This window comes from Crassostrea angulata, chromosome 2 (genome assembly GCF_025612915.1).
Source record: "Crassostrea angulata isolate pt1a10 chromosome 2, ASM2561291v2, whole genome shotgun sequence".
Taxonomy (NCBI): Eukaryota; Metazoa; Mollusca; class Bivalvia; order Ostreida; family Ostreidae; genus Magallana; species Magallana angulata.
The window spans coordinates 18,431,580-18,453,873 of record NC_069112.1 but is presented as its reverse complement, the minus strand read 5'-3'; the positions used below and the strand labels follow the sequence as shown (position 1 = coordinate 18,453,873).

The 22,294-nt window shown below is 36.4% G+C and overlaps 1 protein-coding gene across 1 annotated transcript; it reads right to left on the bottom strand.

Moving 5' to 3' along the window:
* Positions 1-5,476: 5,476 nt before the first annotated feature.
* On the bottom strand, positions 5,477-16,885 carry LOC128173975 (uncharacterized). Its single transcript, XM_052839628.1, has 14 exons — positions 16,294-16,885; positions 15,795-15,854; positions 9,890-9,970; positions 9,526-9,712; positions 9,232-9,362; positions 8,828-9,093; positions 8,520-8,641; positions 7,507-7,848; positions 7,282-7,395; positions 6,799-7,039; positions 6,330-6,525; positions 6,148-6,195; positions 5,912-5,979; positions 5,477-5,803 (listed from the first exon to the last, which is right to left on the bottom strand). Exons 2-14 carry the CDS (start codon positions 15,802-15,804, stop codon positions 5,477-5,479), a joined length of 2,133 nt encoding a protein of 710 aa, XP_052695588.1. The 5' UTR covers positions 15,805-15,854; positions 16,294-16,885.
* Between the last annotated feature and the right edge of the window lie 5,409 nt (positions 16,886-22,294).

Here is a 22,294-nt window from a genome sequence, read left to right as displayed (position 1 = left end):
GGGTCTTGAAATTTTAAAGAAAATATTCGAAGAGTACCAGGTAAATAGTGTTTGTCTCGGAATTTAGCAACTTTTGTTCATATTTATTGGAATCATAATACTTAAAAAATGTCATATTTTTAAGGCTGTTTTGTCATTCAAATAACATAAAATCCAAGAGCTTCCCCCTACCTTTTTTTGAAAACAGTAAATTAAAAGGTAGCTACACTGGCTGTTAATCTGGAGCAGGCATTTCGAAGTTTATTTACATATAGATCATTCTTTGTCTTTATATATGAGGAATGGTACATAAGTACAAAGCATAAAATGCATAATAAAAAAAATTTAATATAGACAATTAGAGCACATATTTCGGAGCGGACAGTTTCCGCCCCCGATTAAAACACTCCCATACAAAGCCTAATATACAGAGTTAAACACATATTTCGGAGCGGACAGTTTCCGCCCCCGATTAAAACACTCCCATACAAAGCCTAATATACAGAGTTAAACACATATTTCGGGGAGCGGACAGTTTCCGCCCCCGATTAAACACTCTCATACAAAGCATATTATAGACAAGTTTAACACATATTTCGGGGAGCGGACAGTTTCCGCCCCCGATTAAACACTCCCATACAAAGCATATTATAGACAAGTTTAACACATATTTCGGGGAGCGGACAGTTTCCGCCCCCGATTAAACACTCTCATACATAGCATATTATAGACAAGTTGTACAAACATTTCGGAGCGGACAGTTTCCGCCCCCGTTTAAACACTCCCATACAAAGCATATTATAGACAAGTTAAACACATATTAAGGGGAGCGGACAATTTCCGCCCCCGATAAAACACTCTGATACAAAGCACAATATGGACAAGTTGAATACATATTTCGGAGCGGACAGTTTCCGCCCCCGATTAAAACACTCCCATACAAAGCCTAATATACAGAGTTAAACACATATTTCGGGGAGCGGACAGTTTCCGCCCCCGATTAAACACTCCCATACAAAGCATATTATAGACAAGTTTAACACATATTTCGGGGAGCGGACAGTTTCCGCCCCCGATTAAACACTCCCATACAAAGCATATTATAGACAAGTTTAACACATATTTCGGGGAGCGGACAGTTTCCGCCCCCGATTAAACACTCTCATACAAAGCATATTATAGACAAGTTTAACACATATTTCGGGGAGCGGACAGTTTCCGCCCCCGATTAAACACTCCCATACAAAGCATATTATAGACAAGTTTAACACATATTTCGGGGAGCGGACAGTTTCCGCCCCCGATTAAACACTCTCATACATAGCATATTATAGACAAGTTGTACAAACATTTCGGAGCGGACAGTTTCCGCCCCCGTTTAAACACTCCCATACAAAGCATATTATAGACAAGTTAAACACATATTAAGGGGAGCGGACAATTTCCGCCCCAGATAAAACACTCTGATACAAAGCACAATATGGACAAGTTGAATACATATTTCGGAGCGGACAGTTTCCGCCCCCGATAAAACACTCCCATACAAAGCATAATATTGACAAGTTAAACACATATTTCGGGGAGCGGACAGTTTCCGCCCCCTATAAAACACTCCCATATAAAGCATAATATAGACAAGATAAACACATATTTCGGGGAGCGGACAGTTTCCGCCCCCGATTAAACACTCTCATACAAAGCATATTATAGACAAGTTGTACAAATATTTCGGAGCGGACAGTTTCCGCCCCCGATTAAACACTCCCATACAAAGCATATTATAGACAAGTTAAACACATATTTCGGGGAGCGGACAGTTTCCGCCCCCGATTAAACACTCTCATACAAAGCATATTATAGACAAGTTTAACACATATTTCGGGGAGCGGACAGTTTCCGCCCCCGATTAAACACTCTCATACAAAGCATAATATTGACAAGTTAAACACATATTTCGGGGAGCGGACAGTTTCCGCCCCCTATAAAACACTCCCATATAAAGCATAATATAGACAAGTTAAACACATATTTCGGGGAGCGGACAGTTTCCGCCCCCGATTAAACACTCTCATACAAAGCATATTATAGACAAGTTGTACAAATATTTCGGAGCGGACAGTTTCCGCCCCCGATTAAACACTCCCATACAAAGCATATTATAGACAAGTTAAACACATATTTCGGGGAGCGGACAGTTTCCGCCCCCGATTAAACACTCCCATATAAAGCATAATATAGACAAGTTAAACACATATTTCGGGGAGCGGACAGTTTCCGCCCCCTATAAAACACTCTGATACAAAGCATATTATAGACAAGTTAAACACATATTTCGGGGAGCGGACAGTTTCCGCCCCCGATTAAACACTCTCATACAAAGCATATTATAGACAAGTTTAACACATATTTCGGGGAGCGGACAGTTTCCGCCCCCGATTAAACACTCTCATACAAAGCATATTATAGACAAGTTAAACACATATTAAGGGGAGCGGACAATTTCCGCCCCCGATAAAACACTCTGATACAAAGCACAATATGGACAAGTTGAATACATATTTCGGAGCGGACAGTTTCCGCCCCCGATTAAAACACTCCCATACAAAGCCTAATATACAGAGTTAAACACATATTTCGGGGAGCGGACAGTTTCCGCCCCCGATTAAACACTCCCATACAAAGCATATTATAGACAAGTTTAACACATATTTCGGGGAGCGGACAGTTTCCGCCCCCGATTAAACACTCCCATACAAAGCATATTATAGACAAGTTTAACACATATTTCGGGGAGCGGACAGTTTCCGCCCCCGATTAAACACTCTCATACAAAGCATATTATAGACAAGTTTAACACATATTTCGGGGAGCGGACAGTTTCCGCCCCCGATTAAACACTCCCATACAAAGCATATTATAGACAAGTTTAACACATATTTCGGGGAGCGGACAGTTTCCGCCCCCGATTAAACACTCTCATACATAGCATATTATAGACAAGTTGTACAAACATTTCGGAGCGGACAGTTTCCGCCCCCGTTTAAACACTCCCATACAAAGCATATTATAGACAAGTTAAACACATATTAAGGGGAGCGGACAATTTCCGCCCCAGATAAAACACTCTGATACAAAGCACAATATGGACAAGTTGAATACATATTTCGGAGCGGACAGTTTCCGCCCCCGATAAAACACTCCCATACAAAGCATAATATTGACAAGTTAAACACATATTTCGGGGAGCGGACAGTTTCCGCCCCCTATAAAACACTCCCATATAAAGCATAATATAGACAAGATAAACACATATTTCGGGGAGCGGACAGTTTCCGCCCCCGATTAAACACTCTCATACAAAGCATATTATAGACAAGTTGTACAAATATTTCGGAGCGGACAGTTTCCGCCCCCGATTAAACACTCCCATACAAAGCATATTATAGACAAGTTAAACACATATTTCGGGGAGCGGACAGTTTCCGCCCCCGATTAAACACTCTCATACAAAGCATATTATAGACAAGTTTAACACATATTTCGGGGAGCGGACAGTTTCCGCCCCCGATTAAACACTCTCATACAAAGCATAATATTGACAAGTTAAACACATATTTCGGGGAGCGGACAGTTTCCGCCCCCTATAAAACACTCCCATATAAAGCATAATATAGACAAGTTAAACACATATTTCGGGGAGCGGACAGTTTCCGCCCCCGATTAAACACTCTCATACAAAGCATATTATAGACAAGTTGTACAAATATTTCGGAGCGGACAGTTTCCGCCCCCGATTAAACACTCCCATACAAAGCATATTATAGACAAGTTAAACACATATTTCGGGGAGCGGACAGTTTCCGCCCCCGATTAAACACTCCCATATAAAGCATAATATAGACAAGTTAAACACATATTTCGGGGAGCGGACAGTTTCCGCCCCCTATAAAACACTCTGATACAAAGCATATTATAGACAAGTTAAACACATATTTCGGGGAGCGGACAGTTTCCGCCCCCGATTAAACACTCTCATACAAAGCATATTATAGACAAGTTTAACACATATTTCGGGGAGCGGACAGTTTCCGCCCCCGATTAAACACTCTCATACAAAGCATATTATAGACAAGTTTAACACATATTTCGGGGAGCGGACAGTTTCCGCCCCCGATTAAACACTCTCATACAAAGCATATTATAGACAAGTTGCACAAATATTTCGGAGCGGACAGTTTCCGCCCCCGATTAAACACTCCCATACAAAGCATATTATAGACAAGTTGTACAAATATTTCGGAGCGGACAGTTTCCGCCCCCGATTAAACACTCCCATACAAAGCATATTATTGACAAGTTAAACACATATTTCGGGGAGCGGACAGTTTCCGCCCCCGATTAAACACTCTCATACATAGCATAATATGGACAAGTTGTACAAATAATTCGGAGTGGACAGTTTCCGCCCCCGATTAAACACTCCCATACAAAGCATATTATAGACAAGTTGTACAAATAATTCGGAGCGGACAGTTTCCGCCCCCGATTAAACATTCCCATACAAAGCATATTATAGACAAGTTAAACACATATTTCGGGGAGCGGGCAGTTTCCGCACCCGATTAAACACTCTCATAAAAAGCATAATATAGACAAGTTGCACAAATATTTCGGAGCGGACAGTTTCCGCCCCCGATTAAACACTCCCATACAAAGCATAATTTAGACAAGTTAAACACATATTTCGGGGAGCGGACAATTTCCGCCCCCGATTAAACACTCCCACACAAAGCATAAAATTGACAAGTTAAACACATATTTCGGGGAGCGGACAGTTTCCGCCCCCGATTAAACACTCCCATACAAAGCATATTATAGACAAGTTAAACACATATTTCGGGGAGCGGACAGTTTCCGCCCCCGATTAAACACTCCCATACAAAGCATAATATTGATAAGTTAAACACATATTTCGGGGAGCGGACAGTTTCCGCCCCCGATTAAACACTCTCATACTAAGCATAATATAGACAAGTTGTACAAATAATTCGGAGCGGACAGTTTCCGCCCCCGTTTAAACACTCCCATACAAAGCATATTATAGACAAGTTAAACACATATTTCGGGGAGCGGACAGTTTCTGCACCCGATAAAACACTCTCATAAATAGCATAATATAGACAAGTTGTACAAATATTTCGGAGCGGACAGTTTCCGCCCCCGATTAAACACTCCCATACAAAGCATATTATAGACAAGTTAAACACATATTTCGGGGAGCGGACAGTTTCCGCACCCGATAAAACACTCTCATAAATAGCATAATATAGACAAGTTGTACAAATATTTCGGAGCGGACAGTTTCCGCCCCCGATTAAACACTCCCATACAAAGCATATTATAGACAAGTTAAACACATATTTCGGGGAGCGGACAGTTTCCGCACCCGATAAAGCACTCTCATAAAAAGCATAATATAGAACAGTATATTCTCGTGTTAATACTGTTCATATACCTCCAAATCATCTCTGATTTTCTTTGGGAGCAATCCGGACGGTGTGAGAGCAAATCCCGATGTCCAGATCTGAGATCTGGAGACTGTCTCAGTCCAGGGCTCAGTCTTCCCTCGGGCGCCCTTGACACGCCTAGTACACGGAGTCCAAGCAGTAGTCTTGGATCCCTTGTACCACCTCACAGTCACATGTTGACAATCAATACCCAGAATGCAGCAGACTTGAGGCCATTCCCCTGCGTACTTTGGAATGTCCACCAGAACAAAATCATCTACCTGGACCTCTTGTGCTGAGTTTCTGGGTCCGCAGGCCTTTCCTATAATGACTTAAATAAAAATATTTAAAATGAGTTACTATCCTGTAACCTAGGGGTTTTGTTATTGAATGTGCATATATAAGTGTATATAATGATTTTTTACCGGAGGTATGGGCACATCTTCGTCAACGCCGAAATCAAAGACGCTAGCACTGTCCTGAGAATTTGGTTCTGAAAGACAGAAATACCTTACTTTTTAAAGTTTATTCACACACACACACACACACACACACACACACACACACACACACACACACACACACACACACACACACACACACACACACACACACACACACACACACACACACACACACACAGAAAAGAAACGTACAGTACCTGCTTTAGAGTCGAGGATTTCTTCAATGAACCACTCTGTGTCATTGCCTAGAAATACATGTAACAATTTGTGAGTATGTACTTAAACAACAAGAATGACTGATATCATCGAATAATAATGAGGATGATTAATATCAACAAAAATATTGTGCCTATAAAATTCAGCTCAAATACATAAATACCTATTTCATCATAGTTTTCAAAAAATGACCTCCACCAATCTTTGTCGTCCTCTTTAGCAAAATATTTAAAGCTTGCCCTGACATCTCCCTCCAGCTTCTCGATGTTAGAAGCTATCTCCGTGTAGTCGCTCTCTACGACGTCTGGCGAGTCCTCTACCTGCGTCTTCAGAAGATAATCCCCAGTAGCATTCCAAGTCTAAAAAATAAGATACATATACATTTTGTTTTTTGAATACGAGTAACATATGACTTAGTTTTTGTTTTATCTCAGTTATCTGTGTGTTTGCGTGCGTGTGTGCGTGAGAGAGAGAGAGAGGGAGAGAGAGAGAGAGAGAGAGAGAGAGAGAGAGAGAGAGAGAGAGAGAGAGAGAGAGAGAGGGGGGGGGTTGTTGTTGCCATATACCATAAAAAGTGAATTGACAAAAAACCTTACAACATTTATTAACATCGCTAACTTTACGGCACGTACTTTGTCTGTAGACCACTCTTTCCAAAAAATTCTAGCCCTGCCATTGTCATCTTTTGCGATTTTAAAAATATGTGGCTTGGAGTGGTTTTTGATGGTGTTAAGATGTGGAATAAGCCACTCGGTGATGTTGAACACCGTGGAGGTCCGTATGCTTGTTGGTGTTGGAGTATAACACTTCTCAAATCCCTCCATCAGCTTTTCCAGGGTCATTGCTGCATGTTTACACAACCAGTGGCTGAATCTGAAATACCGAAGAAACATTAGGACATGTCAGCTTCATTGGTGTGTTTGTGTGTGTTTGTTTAACGCAATATTGCTATTGCATTATCTTGCAATTTTAATCACTTATTTTTTCAAAGTGAGTGTTTTTATGCACATGCTTTTATTAACCCCCCCCCCCCCCCGCAACATAAAAGGGAGGGCACTTTTAAATGCAGAAACAACCAAAGAGTGAGGATAAGATGATAGGACTGTTAATCGTACTTTGAGAACACCTGATCAATGTCCTCGTGGGTATGGCCCACCATCAAGAAGGAAACCTTGATTTTCCTAAACACACCCTTTTCCACTAGGTAAGCCATGAACGCTAACAAATACCTGTTAAAGAAAATAAGCAAACAATGTTAAATACTAAGAAAAAAAACAACTTTTAAAGATATGGAAACCTGAGATGAATTTTTGTGGTCAAAAATTGTTGCAAATCATTACCTATTCTTGTTCTCCCTCGCGCAGTTGTCCATTTGGAGATAGAGGACATCCGGAAGAGACTCCCTCAGCATGTAAATGACACTCAACAAAACAGATAATGTCAGATTGGTGGAATGGCTGTATTCAAATAAATCGAAAAAGCCGTATACCCCAATCCCATGTACTATTACCCCTACCAAGTGCACACGCAACCTCCACATGGCGGAGGTAAATTTACTGGCATGCACAAAGTGTGGGAGTTGAGTCTTACTCTGATCCATTCCGTCTATTATGAGTGACAGATACCTGTTTGGATAGGATTTTGCCTTTTGCTGGTGTTTGTAGTATTTTTGACGTTCGAGACTGAAATGCAAATAATGTATTTATTATATGGTGACCTTTTGCAATTGGTTGTCGTCCTTCGACGTCCGTTGTGCTAACAATCTCTCTCTCTCTCTCTCTCTCTCTCTCTCTCTCGCACACTCGCACACACAAGCACGCACGCACACAGTGAGAGAGAGAGAGAGAGAGAGAGAGAGAGAGAGAGAGAGAGATAACTGACTACATTGTACAGGTGATCAGAAAAGCTCACTGGAACCTTCGGTTCAGGTGAGCTAAAACAGGATACGTTATTGATACAATATTGACCAGCTCTTCTTTTTTTTCAATATAACTGTACTTAATTTACAACAAAGCGTATTTCTTTTCCCGATTTCATACATTTACTCATGTGTTTTGGAGGGAAAAGAGGGGGGTAGGGGACCTTTTTCCTGTAATCAATCAAATGAAAAAAAATTCAAACTGCCAATTTTTTTTCAAAGTGCGTTGCTATAATGTTTACTGACGCAATAAAATCATTTATCGATCTTTTTTGCGGGATAAAGAGATTATCTAAATGTTGTTTCTATATCGGCCATTGTATCAAACCAAGCGGTTATATATGTGATATTTCATTTTCCTACCGAAGTGTCATATAGCTCTTATTTTATGACACTTACCATGTATTTTACATATATCGACATATGGATTCATACTTTTGTTTACGTAGATGCCTGGCTCTTTTTTCCTGCAATAACTTCCTTTTCTGTGGATCTTTTGTTTCACCAAGCTTTATCTTAATCAGGGTGCAAGTATTGCACTTCGAAAAACGGCAGTTCTAAAATTAACAATTTTAAACACCATCTGAATTTAGGAATACATTTATAACTTATTTATAAAGAATCTTACTCTAGTGTAAGATTTAATGTTGTAGTGAAAGACAGGTCTGAATTTTTAGATGGAACTTAAACCATGTAATGGATAAATGAATTTGTAAGGTAGCTTTAAAACGATTTCATTTTACCTTCGGTATGGCTATGTGTCTGGCTTCTTCCCTCCATAGCCGCAGAAAATGAGACTGTGATAAAGGGTCAGGGAAGTCAGCCTGAGATTCCATCACCATGGTCTCGTAAATATGCGTCTTCGTTGAGCATGGTGGCAGATGGATGTTGCATGTGTTTGGCAGCTTCTCACCAAAATTTTCAGCGTAGTTAAGTAGCCATGCAATACCCGATAAACTCTGTGTGGTTCTTTTCCGACCCCTTGTTTCTTCCACTACTCTTTGTTTGCCTGTATGCGGAACATTGCACGTTTCACATTTAATTAAACCTACATTATTCCATAAATTACTAGTATCATCTATGTTTGTACTGACCCAAGCTCATTTTATTTTTTTAGAGGATGTTTGATTACATTACATGTGCATACTCAAGAACATCTTCCGAACTGCATAAAAGGTTGATCTTGGAATGCCCAGAACCATCCTGAACGCAGCGCAGCACACGCTTGTTGTCCCGATGACATACAGATAGGACCATGAATTGGTTTCTTCATTGAATCTTAAAAAGAAAGAAACATTTTAACAAGCTATATATTATTCATAGCTATTATCTTAAAAGATTTTAAGAAGAGGCCTGTGGGCAATATCGCTAACCTGCTCGAGCATTAGCTATTTGTACAATAGTTAATGGAAATATTTTCCCAAAAAGTTTCAAGATTAACCTTGAGTGACTCCAGAAATAATCTAAAAGCCACTGTCGCTTTTCTTTTGTTGAAAGAGCCTGAAACTCCTCCCGATGAGCCACCATAACATCAAGGCCTATAAGTGTAAGGCAGGCAACTGCGCAGCAAATTAGGGCAATGCATTTAGAAAAAGGGATTGGACCCCTTATCTTGCGGCTTGCAGTTTCTGAAATAGAATATATTTTTTCATGCAATGCCATATCTTTTACATCATGCTATGCTATGGTATGCGAATGTAATTATGTGCTATAAGATGAATCGTTAAAAGAGTAAGACATATATCAATTATTATAGGAGCAAGAGAAAGACACATTTTTTAATCATAAAAAAATATTACAGTTACCCTGCTTATCGATATCCTCTTCGTGGTCTGACGAATCAGTTTCGGCCTTACGCTTTGATCCAACAGGTCTGCCTCGCTTTTCTAAAAAAAAAAAGTAAAATGAAAAACTAGACTCTTGTTGCAAAAGCAACAAAAAGGTCTTCTGTTCTGATATACATGTATCAATTAAACTGTAAGACATTGCTTCTCTCATGTAGTAAAACAATTGATAAGAAAACTAGATCTCGTTACGAGTAACGAGTAGGTCTTCCGTCCGATTTTGTTTTATATGATACGATGAATGTCGATACTCTCTGCCAAATCTGAGATCCTGGTGAAACTAAGTTTTTTGTCTCGAGACCGGAAACGGACGAACGAAGGTGATGAATGAAAATAAAAGCTGTTTTTTTATATACATTTGCCTAGTGTACATCCCTGTTTATCATGCTAGACGAAACACCAAAGACAATCGGTTAAACTTGTTAAAATATAAACTGTTTGAACTCCTCTGGTGAGTACCGGAAGTGACGGTTGACAAAATGAAACCCGTTTAACACATCTTTAGTCAATTGTCTATCATTCATAAAAGTTCGTGTCTCAATTACTTACAGGGACGAAAATCTCGCGGGTATCAACTTTGTAAAACGGATATGTACCTAAGATATTTGATATCACTCACCAGAAGGAGAATATGATGTTTGCATATTTAACATATATAAGATAGTGGAATGATATACCGGTATTCATTCCGGGTAAAAAAAAAAATAAGGAAAACAATTTGAAAGTGCTTCCGGTGACGACCGGAAGTGACGACGATTCAAACAAAATAATGTTAACACGAATACATACTTATGGCTATCATTCCACAAAGTTTGAGATCTTGTGAAGTCATTGGTTTGTTTGTCTTTTGACAGGAAACGGAAAAACGGAAATGCTCAGTGAAAATAAAAAGTTAGTATTTCTTTAACATTAGACACTTTTGCTCTATTGTTTATCAATTTAATAAAATTGTCAAAGAAAAACAGTTAAACTTTCAAACAGCTTGATTTGTTTGATCCCATCTGGTGAGGACCGGAAGTGACGTCTGACAAAATGAAAGCGATTAAACGCATTTTCTATGATAATGTCTATGATAATAACGTCTATTATCTATATAAGATTCGTGTATTGATCTTTTGACTTTCTGAGATCTCGTGTGTAAAACATATATTTTAAAAACGTTTTCTAAGATATTTGAGATATCTCACCGGTAGTAGGATTTTTTTTGTTTTTATTTAACATCGGATACATAACATATATAAGGATTAATACTTTAATTTCAATTCTATATGAAACAAATTAAATGCAAAAAAAAAAATTCCGGTGACGACCGGAAGTAACATGACGAACAAAAATAAATTGTTTAAAGACATTTACAACTTTAGGTGTAAATCTTGCAAAGTCTGAATGCTCAAGTCCTTATCATTTTTGAGATCTCAATGTCACAAGCTTTTTGTCGCGGGACAGGAAACGGACAACAGGAAATGCACTTTGAAAAATATGAAAAATGGATACTGTGGAATCATTAATTTTCGTGGGGGCCAATTTTCGTGAATTGCTAAATTTTTACAGGTTCGTGGGGACGGAATTTCGTGCATTCTCTTAAACCTACAGAGGAAATATCACTTTATTACCCTAATATATTAATTCGTGGAGGATGTTATCTCGTGGATGAGAGGTACCCACGAATTCCACGAAAATTGAGCCACCACGAAATCTAATGATTCCACAGTACTCGAGATATAATTGTTTTCTATCACTCCTGAACACTTTAAGAAAATCTATCAAGCCATCTCTGAGAAAACGTGTGTCCAAAAAAATGGGAACAAAATTCGTATACAGTTTTCGAGCCATAGTGAGCTCTTAAGAATGGCGCCACAGGTGTAAAACAAAAACAGTAGGCACAACTTCAGACAATGGTCTACCTATCCTGAAAATTTCATATTCATATCTCTGATAGTTTTCTAGATCAAGCGTGCACAAAGTGAGTCGTAAAAGTTTCAAAATCAGCGATAAATCGGTACCGGAAGTGACAACAGCAAAAATATGAAAAACAAAATAAATTCAGATCACTTCCAATCATCTGTGAAAAAAATGGTGTTAATCAACAAGAGGTCTTCCGTTTGAATACACATTAAATAGGCTATCGGGACAGCTTCTTGCATTTATTAACACCTTGTCAAATTCCAGTCATCCTCTCTAAGGATTTCAACAGGCATTTTGAATCGAAACACAATTAAAGAAGAAACTAGACTCTTGTTGCAAAAGCAACAAAAAGGTCTTCCGTTTTGATATACATGTATCAATTTAACTGTAAGACATTGCTTCTCTCACACAAAAAAATCTGGATATGATAATTATTGTGAATGATATATCCAGACGTTACTTACATGCAAAACAACAAGAATGAAAAGGAAATCAATTGTTGAAGTACTTTCTGTGACGACCGGACCTAACGCCGAACTAAACAAAAATGTTAACCATTTGTACAATCATAAGTCAATCTTTCCTCAAAGTTTGGTTGTTCACGTCTCTGCCAAATCTAATATCACTTTAAAACAATTTTTTTGTCTCGGGACCGGAAACGGACAAACGGAAGTGATTAATAAAAACAAAAGCTGGCATTTCTCGTACATTTGCTTAGCGTACATCACTGTTTATCAGGCTAGATGATGAAACACCCAAGAAAGTCAGTTAAACTTGTTAAAAACATGATTTGTTTGAACCCTTCCGGTAAGAACCGGAAGTGATAGTTGACAAAATTAAACCCGTAAAACATATCCCCAATCAAATTTCTATAAATCATGAAAGCTTCGTGTCTCAATCGCTTACAGTGACAAAAATCTTGCGGACATCACATTTGTAAAAATGAAAGCTACATAGAGATACCTCACCGGAAGTAAAATTTATTTGCTGATTTAACATTATATAGATGACATATTTAAGATTGTATACTTATATTTTCATTTTATGTAAAACGCCTCGAGATATTGTCATTATCTTTCATTCTTGAAAATTTTACAATAATCTATCAAGCCATCTCTGAGAAATCTTGTGGACAAAAAAAGGGGGCAAAAATAATAATAAAAAACACTTGACTCTTGTTGCTATAGCAACAAAAAGCTCTTCCGTTCCTCATGTATGAATCTGCACAAAAAATCCAGTTGTCTTGTACACAGAAAATGGATATAATATATATAAGTTTTGTGTCTTCATCTATCACAGTTTCTGAGATCTTATTTATACTTTGTTTTTAAAAAAGAAGGCTATCTGAGATATATGAGATGTCTCACCGGAAGTAGTACTATTTTTACCATGTGTAGATGACTTTTTGTATCAAAGAAAAACAGTTAAACTGATAAACAGCTCGATTTGTTTGAACTCCTCCTGTGTGGACCGGAAGTGACGGAAGAAAAAGAAATAAAACCGGATAAACACATCTTCAATCAAATGTCTACCATCCATGAACGTTTTTGGACTATTATCATTAATAGTTTCTGAAATCTCGTGGGTACAAACTGTGTTTCAAAAAAGCTACCTGAGATACTTGAGATATCTCACCGGAAGTAGAATTTTGTTGTTAATATAACATCACATACATCACATATGTATTGATTTTTACTTATATATTTGTACTTCCGGTTACGACCGAAAGTTACGACGAACAAAACAAAACAATTTAAACACATCTACAGCTATAGGTCTATCATCCCAAAAAAAGTTTGGATGTTCCAGTCTTTACCATTTTTGAGATCTCGAGGTGACAAGCTTTTGGTTGCGGGACAGGAAACGGACGAACGGAAATGAATTTAGAAAAAACTCAAATCACAAACTTCTAGATCTTTTTCATTTCAATCATCACTAAACATTTTAGGAAAATCTATCCAGACATCTCTGAGATATTCACGATACAAAAAGGGGGGGGGGAAATAATAAGAAAGAAAGAAAGAAAAAACCTAACAATCACTATAAGGTCTTCCGTTGGAAACGGAAGACCTTAATAAGAAACATTACAATCACTATAAGGTCTTCCGTTGGAAACGGAAGACCTTAAAAAGAGTCGGCACTCGGGGATTGAACCCGGGTCGCCTGGATAAAATTCTACCACTCTAATGTTGATCAATTTTAGAACAAAAATACATATCCTGCATTCATTAAAGCGTCTGTATCGTAACGTGGCAAAAAATATTTAAAAACAAAATAAATGGTTTCTGCTTTCCGGTGACGGCGGACGTTCGGATGTGCGAAATGCACTGTAGCTGAAGAAGAAGAATAATCACTGAAATTTTGAGAAACAGGAAGAAGCGAAGTAAATTTTCTGAATTCAAAATCCAATGAAATTCCCAAAAATTGACTTTTTACTGACTATCACTGTACAGTCCTACTGAAGTACATGAAACTGACCAGCACTGTACCCTATTGTACGCCCTTGTACCATTAATTTGAAAAATAAAATCTTTCTCAAAATCTTCAGTATGATTTTTTTTCTTCGATTGTTATTTTTTGGATAAATATAGGCATTAACATTTTGTACATAGGGAAGAATGATTTCATTCAATATGTTTAACATTTACTTATTACGGTCCGCCGGAAGCCGGTCTGTTATTTGATATACATTTAAATATTGTTACTGCGATTCTGCAGGATAGTTCATTTTAAATAGAATTAATATTATGCTTCTTTTTACGAATTAAAAGTAACTTTGCATGTAGAAATGTATTATGACTTTTTGACACTAATTATTAAAGTAAAACGTTTTTGGTGAAAATCACAAATTTTACCCATTATCCCATGGGTCTAGACTCCATTTTAATAAATCAATATTAAAAATCAAAATTAACTTATTCTGTTAATAAAAGTTCTTTTTAGGATGGAGACAGGACCCTTTAATGCCTAATTTTGAAATTAAGAACAGTGAATGATCCAAGATTTACTCGAAAAAAGATGTGCAGCTTAATTTGGAAATCAATACCTGTCGTGTTTATAGAATGAAAGCACAAAATTGACTTCCATCGTGAAAGAAGATGGGGGAATAAGATAGCGCAACTGCCCATTTGGTTTAGTCGTAAAATACAATTTCAAATTTAACATTTTTTTCAATTAAATATATTTGATATGTTATAAAACAAGTTTACGAAAGGGTAATTTCTAACTATATTCAGTTTGAAATCTTAAAAAAAAAGAAAACGATAAGAATTATTTTTTTCAAAAATCCTAAGTTTTGTAGGTATCGAGCCCACAACCTAAAAACCTAAGTTCTATAAAGTCAACTAATGTCTGTTGCTCTAACCACTGAGCCATTTCATTCACAACAAAGTGCGGTGTTTAAATGCTATATGAGACGTTGACCACGAATTTACGGACTTGTATTATTTTTCTAAAACGTTCAATTGTTGGGCTACAAAATGACATTTTTAAAGTATAGTGGGTCATCTCTCCACATTTTTGTTGATTAAAATCGGTTCAAATTCCATTAAACTGCATTTAGACTATGACAAAAATATGGAGCTCAGACCCACTCTATGAAAGAAAATGCATTGAAGTTATAAAACTGACACTGTTTGGAGTTTCGACACGCATACGCAAGTTTGAATCCACATATTGCAAGTATTTAAAATATTTAAGGATTACAAACCGATGATACGTTAAATATACATTGTTTTTAATTTATTTTTTTTAAAGTATCAGATTTAATGATATTTTAATTTTGCAGTATCTAATTATTTCTCATATGGGCATTTTACACGCCTTATTCACCCATCTTCTTTATAATGAAAACAAGGCATACACATCAAAAATTGAAATTCCTTCGTCATTCAGAGTGGTACGCCCCTGCTCTTTATATTCTTACTGCGTAATATTTTAAATCAAATATAGAAAAGATTACTTTTTGGCATACTCGGTGCATCTGGAAGTTCTTCATCAGTGTTGATATCAGTATCTTCACCTATTTTTTAAATAAAAAAAGAAAAACAATTTTCATTAATTTTTAATATCATTAATGAAGAAATAAACTCAATGTCTACCCAAAATATACAATTATAGCCGTGATTCGAAGCGGATTATAAAAAAGCGTAAATTGCTTCAACCCAAGTTATACGAGTATAACATGGGTAGATATTGAGTTCATTCCTTATAATTTATTCTGTAATTTACAGTACGGATTATAAAGCATTATCTGCTCCAAACCAGTTTATATTGTATAAAACAGATACATATTGAATAAATTCCTTAAATAAAGGCAATATCACACTGAATTCTAGGTTTAAATCTTGAACTAACTACCCAGTCAATATTTCGAAAAATGTATAACTCTACATGTATCAGTTACTAGTCAATTAACTTGCTTATACTTCCACCGTAAAATATATATAATAAAAGTGTACCTGATTCGAAATCTGTCGATTGATCCAAGTGGCTATCCGAATCTATGCATAAAATAAACAGTGGATGTATATGAAACAATTTAAGGCCCTATGCATAATTAATTTTTACCAGACCTTTAAAAACTTATGTTATGAAACGCTAAAATTTTTCTGGATGAAACCAATGATGTTTTCATACACTGAGTAAACACATGTATCAGTATATGTATATAGTCATGTAACTTACTGTGGTTGTCTAGGACTTTTTTTTATAATGTATGTCATATCTGTACATATTTCATATGTATAGGGTAATCTAACTATTAAATTCTTATATATAAATTATGTGTAATTACATTAAGAGTTATTGCCCTTTAATAAGGGTAAATATTAGGATCAACATGTAAAAAAGCTTTTTAAACCTATTCCTTACGATTGATATAATTTTATTTTTTTATCTGTTTGTTAATATCAATGTTATCACAATATAATACTAGTAAATGGGTGTCTTTAGAATCCTAAACAGTGTTTCGGTTGGTACTGCATGTACTACATGTACATAACCAGACTCGTTACCAATAAATACCATTGATTGAAAATATATATATATATATATATATATATATATATATATATATATATATATATATATATATATATAGTTAAAACACCTATATGACACAGTCTTATCCTATTTGAAGCCCTCACACTTCTTTTTTTAAGTAAATAAATGACAAATACACGAAGGCGGAACGTTATTATACAAATACGCCCATACATGTATCTAACTTATAAATTATACATTGAATACAGAGCGTCTGTTTCCTATTCAAGAACTATTAAAAGATATTTACCACACTCCATATCACAACTGGTCCACATTTTGACTCAGAAATTCCGATATCTTTCAATATCTTCAGCAAATCTGTCTATCTTTATCTCTCAATCTTTATGCGTAAGCTGTGCGTAAAGTGTGAGAAAATGACGCTATAAATTCCCGCGGTAGAGTTCCGAAATCTGCGATGACGTCACAATGAATACATTTGCCGTAGTCTGCTACTATAAAATGGCGTGGGGACTAGAGGAAGAAGACGGGGAGATTTTTATTATTATCAACGGGAAAAAGGCGATATCTACAGAAAGTCTAGAGGAATTTGGTCCGGTGGAGTATGTAGATCCTGGGAGAAGTGCTGATGAACTTTGGGTAGGAACTGCTAATATTTTTGAAGAAATATAAATGTGGGTAATTCATATATTTAGAATGAAAACAATTATAACAAAATAAATTGATCGCTGAGGGATTGGATGACTATTCTTATAATATTAACAGTGTGTTCACAGAGTACCAACGTATCCAGTGGCGTATTTAGCATACTAAAAAATGTGGGGGGGGGGGGGGGGGTGTTATTTAAAACATACATTTACGTGCAAGTTTTATAAACTATAGTATTATAACGAAACCTACTTTCTTAACTATTTGGTCATTGAGATATATTATTTCTCATAAAAGTGAGTAAGAAAAATCTCTCTCTCTCTCTCTCTCTCTCTCTCTCTCTCCCTCTCTCTCTCTCTCTCTCTCTCTCTCTATCTTATTTACTTATTAATTAGTCTACTATAGTTATTATTAGTTATGATGTGCTGTAGGGGTCCAGTGCATCAAGCCCCCCCCCCTCTCTCTCTCTCTTTCTCTCTCTCTCTCTCTAAATTACAAATTAATTGGTTTACTAGTTTTTCTTTTATTTATGATGTGATGTATGGACACTCGATTTAGATTCAAATGCTTCAACCCCGACTCTCTCTCTCTCTTCCCCCCTCTCCTCTCTCTCTCTCTCCTCTCTCTCTCCATCTCTCTCTCTCTCTCTTATTTACTAATTAATTAGTCTACTAGTTATAATTATTATGATGTGTGTTAGGAGCCTTAGATTTAAAGTCCAATGCTTAAACTCCTCCCCACAATTATAATGAAAGCTTAAAACCCCATTATAATAAATATTGTATTCGTTAGGCCATTTGCCTCCTAAAATAAAGATGACAATATTTTCCCAGAGGCTGTAGTTTACCACCGTTTGTGCGTCATTTACATGTATAAAAAAGGGTCTGTGAACAATTGAGTTCGGGCGGCACCAGCCCACCATTTTTTTTCACAGCGGTTGTAGTGTACCCCTAAGATGATTTCCATGAAAATTTTTGGCCCCAAAACTTGAATAATAAATGAATTGCGAATCGCGTTCTATAATGCAGTGCACTTTTGAATTGCGAATAAGGAACTGCGATAACCATAACTTCCTAGTTTCAGATTCCAATATCCTTTCAGATTCGCTTTGCTGGAAGCAAAAGTGGGAAACGTTTACCGCGATCTCAGTATTCCCCATGCAGCGAAAATGATAAACTAAAAGATTTGGCGCTCTCCCACAGCAATGGTGAATTTATTAAGAAGTTAGATTTTTTTGCCATTGGCAAAAAAAAATCTACAAGAGGAAAGAATAGGCGATCAAAAAGCACGATGATGTCCGAAGCTTCTGACCTGACCCTTCCAGAGGACACAGTGTTGTCTTATGAGCAAGAAATTGTTCGTGAGAAAAAGATTGGTACGTATGTGAACAGCACATCTCCACACACCACCTTCCCCTTACCAGACACCACATGTCACCCCCCCCCTCCCCAAACACACACAAACACCAAAGAGTGAAATGTTCTAATGAGCAAAGCCAATGTAAACTGAAACAATAGTACATATATCCTTGTTAATGTATGTTATTTGCAGGAATATAAAATTAATCTATTAATTTCTTTTTTAAAGGTTGCTTCAAAGTTAAAGAAAATCGACTGACTGTAGCTCCTGAAGAGTACAGGTACATGTATATGTAATATATAGTTTTCATGAAACAACTGAAGATTAATAACTTCCGTGCAAATATTAGTCGATAAAATAAAATTTGAAAAAAAAAAAGTAAAATGTATTAAATATGTATTAAATGTATTGTTTTGAGCATGTATTTGTTTTTGCATAAAAATATTACTTCAATGCAGATGTAGAGTTATGGACGTTAATTGGGTCTCCACAATAAAGAAAAGTATTCGACAAGCCCCCGGGAGCATTATTACAACTTTACCAGCTCTCTTAGACCCATCCCTGGTAATGATGAAAACGATCAAATTGCTTAAAACATACAGGTTGTTATCGGGAAATATGATTTTTCCTTGGTAATAAATCTTCTACGAATTATTATGCAATAAATGTATTTTTTTCCATTGCACTTTACATGATTTTATTTTTAAAGAACTTTTTTAAAACTGGCAACAACACAAAGAAATCATTTGTTTATGGATAGTCTTATTGATTAATTATAAAGGTCAAGGACCCTGCTGAATTCCACCAGGAACAGATAGAGGATTTGAATATCCCCATGATAATTCTTGGAGGGAATCACCTGCTTACAGCATGCAGGGAGTTGTTGCAGGAGGAGCCTGAAAATGAGATTTTCTCCTGCTATCAGTATGTCTATAAACTCTCCTACACATACATTTACATTAAACATATAAAAGTACAGACAGATACATGTATTAAGAGGACTCGATGTACCGGGTCATTTATAAAATGTACTGATCTCCTTTAGAAGAAGAGCTCTACTTAAAAGTATAGGAAAATATTCTATTTTAATTAGTTTGGATATAACACATGGGTTTATAGCTAAACAAATTTTATCTAAAATATTAGGTGGATGTGATGGTTAGTTTGACCTCTAAAAGGTTTTCAGATTTATTGTATTTTTTGAACATTTCTTTTCAGAAATTTTCACAGTACTGATGCAGCATGCGTACTTATGCAACATGCGCACAGCTGCTCACTAAGCGTGCTCCAGACTTGAACTGGCAGTACCAATATTTGATAGGGTCCTCCTTGTCCAATGCATCAAACTGCACCCACAAAAAGGATTTTGACGAGACATGACGTGATTTGATTTTCGATCACGATGTGGAATAGGTATGCTAAAAGCGTGAATGTGAATAGAGTTGAATCACGTGCACGTGATTGTTATTCATGAGGGCAAGACGGGTTGAAATTCGTAAACAAGGCACCTAATAGAGACACGCACACAAGATTTTGCACTTTTTAAATAAAAAAACAAATGAACGCACGGCTGTTTCAATTTATTCCATGGATGTGAATGATTAATGTAACTGTTTTCATTAACCATATTTACGAAAACTTGAAACATTAAAATAAATGCGCTCATATACATGTAGAAAACAGGCTCTCAAAATGAGCAATGAGAAATCGATGTAAACAACATACCCCTGCTATATTAATCAAGGCAATGTGTTATTACACTGCATGGAAGTAGGAATTTAAAAACCTCAATGTGTAGAAAATCTTTAATTTCTTTTGCAAATTACGGGGGGGGGGGGGGGGGTTGTTGTTGTTGACGTTTAGAAGATTTTTCTTATTATACATGTAATTTCATTACGCAAAGCTGAATCAAACCATGGCTTATCTTTTGGTCCTATAGTTAACTTATTTTTCCGGAATAGTTTTTCTATTGTGTGCTGGAAAAGTACATGTACAACATGTACATGCATTTTAAGTACCGGTTTGATCGACAGCGTCGATTTAATTCGTTTGACATAAACATGCGTAACTTTATGATCACTCATGGAGTCATGGGTGGAGCTCAAATTGATACACAAATTGTCAAATGGGGACTTTAATATACTCACAGTCAAATAAGGCCAATTTGATACACACGCGGACAAATGAGGACTTCATTGCACATACACACACAGGCAAAAAGAAGTTTGCCTAAAAAATGGTTATTTGTTCTTTACCCAGCCGAGCTGTGACCATGCACATTAAAATGTGGTTATTATTATTAATACTGTTACAGTTTTCAATCCACAGAAGAGCCTAGAGGTTTGCAATTGAATTTATAGAAGTAAATCTAAATAGAAATTTAAAAATTGCATTTTGTGATTAAACCAATTGGCATCTGCACTATCTTGTAAGCCCAAGTACTTTTTTTCATAATACATGTACATGTATGTAAATATATATATTTTCATAAAAGATTTCCTTTAACTTAGATTAAAACGTGGGGCAAAACTTACGAGACTAGAGTCTGTAATAGGTCCTCATCTGCCTATAAACAATACAAATTTATTACGTAATCTCTAAATTTCTTGTAATTAACGCATTGATATATAGTTGATCGCATGACAGTTTCATGTTAAATTAGCGATACTTTGAGCAAGCTCACAAATGATAACCCCCGCTATGAATTTTTTTTTGCTGTTCTACACAAAAATATAAAAGGCCGCGCTTAACAAAAGAACTTAAAAAATATGACCAAAATTAAAAATGCACATAATGCAAAATTTATTTAGAATTTTAAGTTAATGCCAGAAAAAAATACACTGTTCCTAAAATATTGAAACTGTTTGACAGGAGTGTTAACGTAACAATTCCATTTGTTGAGATTCATTTTGTGAGACTTAACAGATTTACGACTTAGTCGCTAGTTCTGTAGTAAAACGCACCCCTGGGGTATAGTAACAAAAGCAGGACATTTTAGGCAATCATATAATGTTATAGAATAGAAACGGCAGTTTCAATATGGGAAGGAACTCGGTAAATATGATTTACCAAAGTTGCGGGGTATTAAAAGCCTAATGTATTAATGAAGAATTTACTCGTCTTTATCAAAAAGTTTTAATTAATGGATACACCATTTTTCTTCCAGTAACCTTGAACCACAAATGACAAAAGCTCAAGGTCATGAGATATTTTCAGGTCACAGGCAATCCATGTGTCAAGTTTCAGCTTCTAATCATTATCCATTACAAAATATATGGCCTAGACATGAATTATGCAATTTTTTGGAGTGACCTTCAACATGCACAAACGACCTTGGGTCAAGATCATGACACACCCTCAGGTCATATGCAATCTTTTTATGGAGTAGGGACTTCCCTTGTTTTTCCATAAGAAAGATAAAGACCAGACACAAATTATACAATTTTCTTT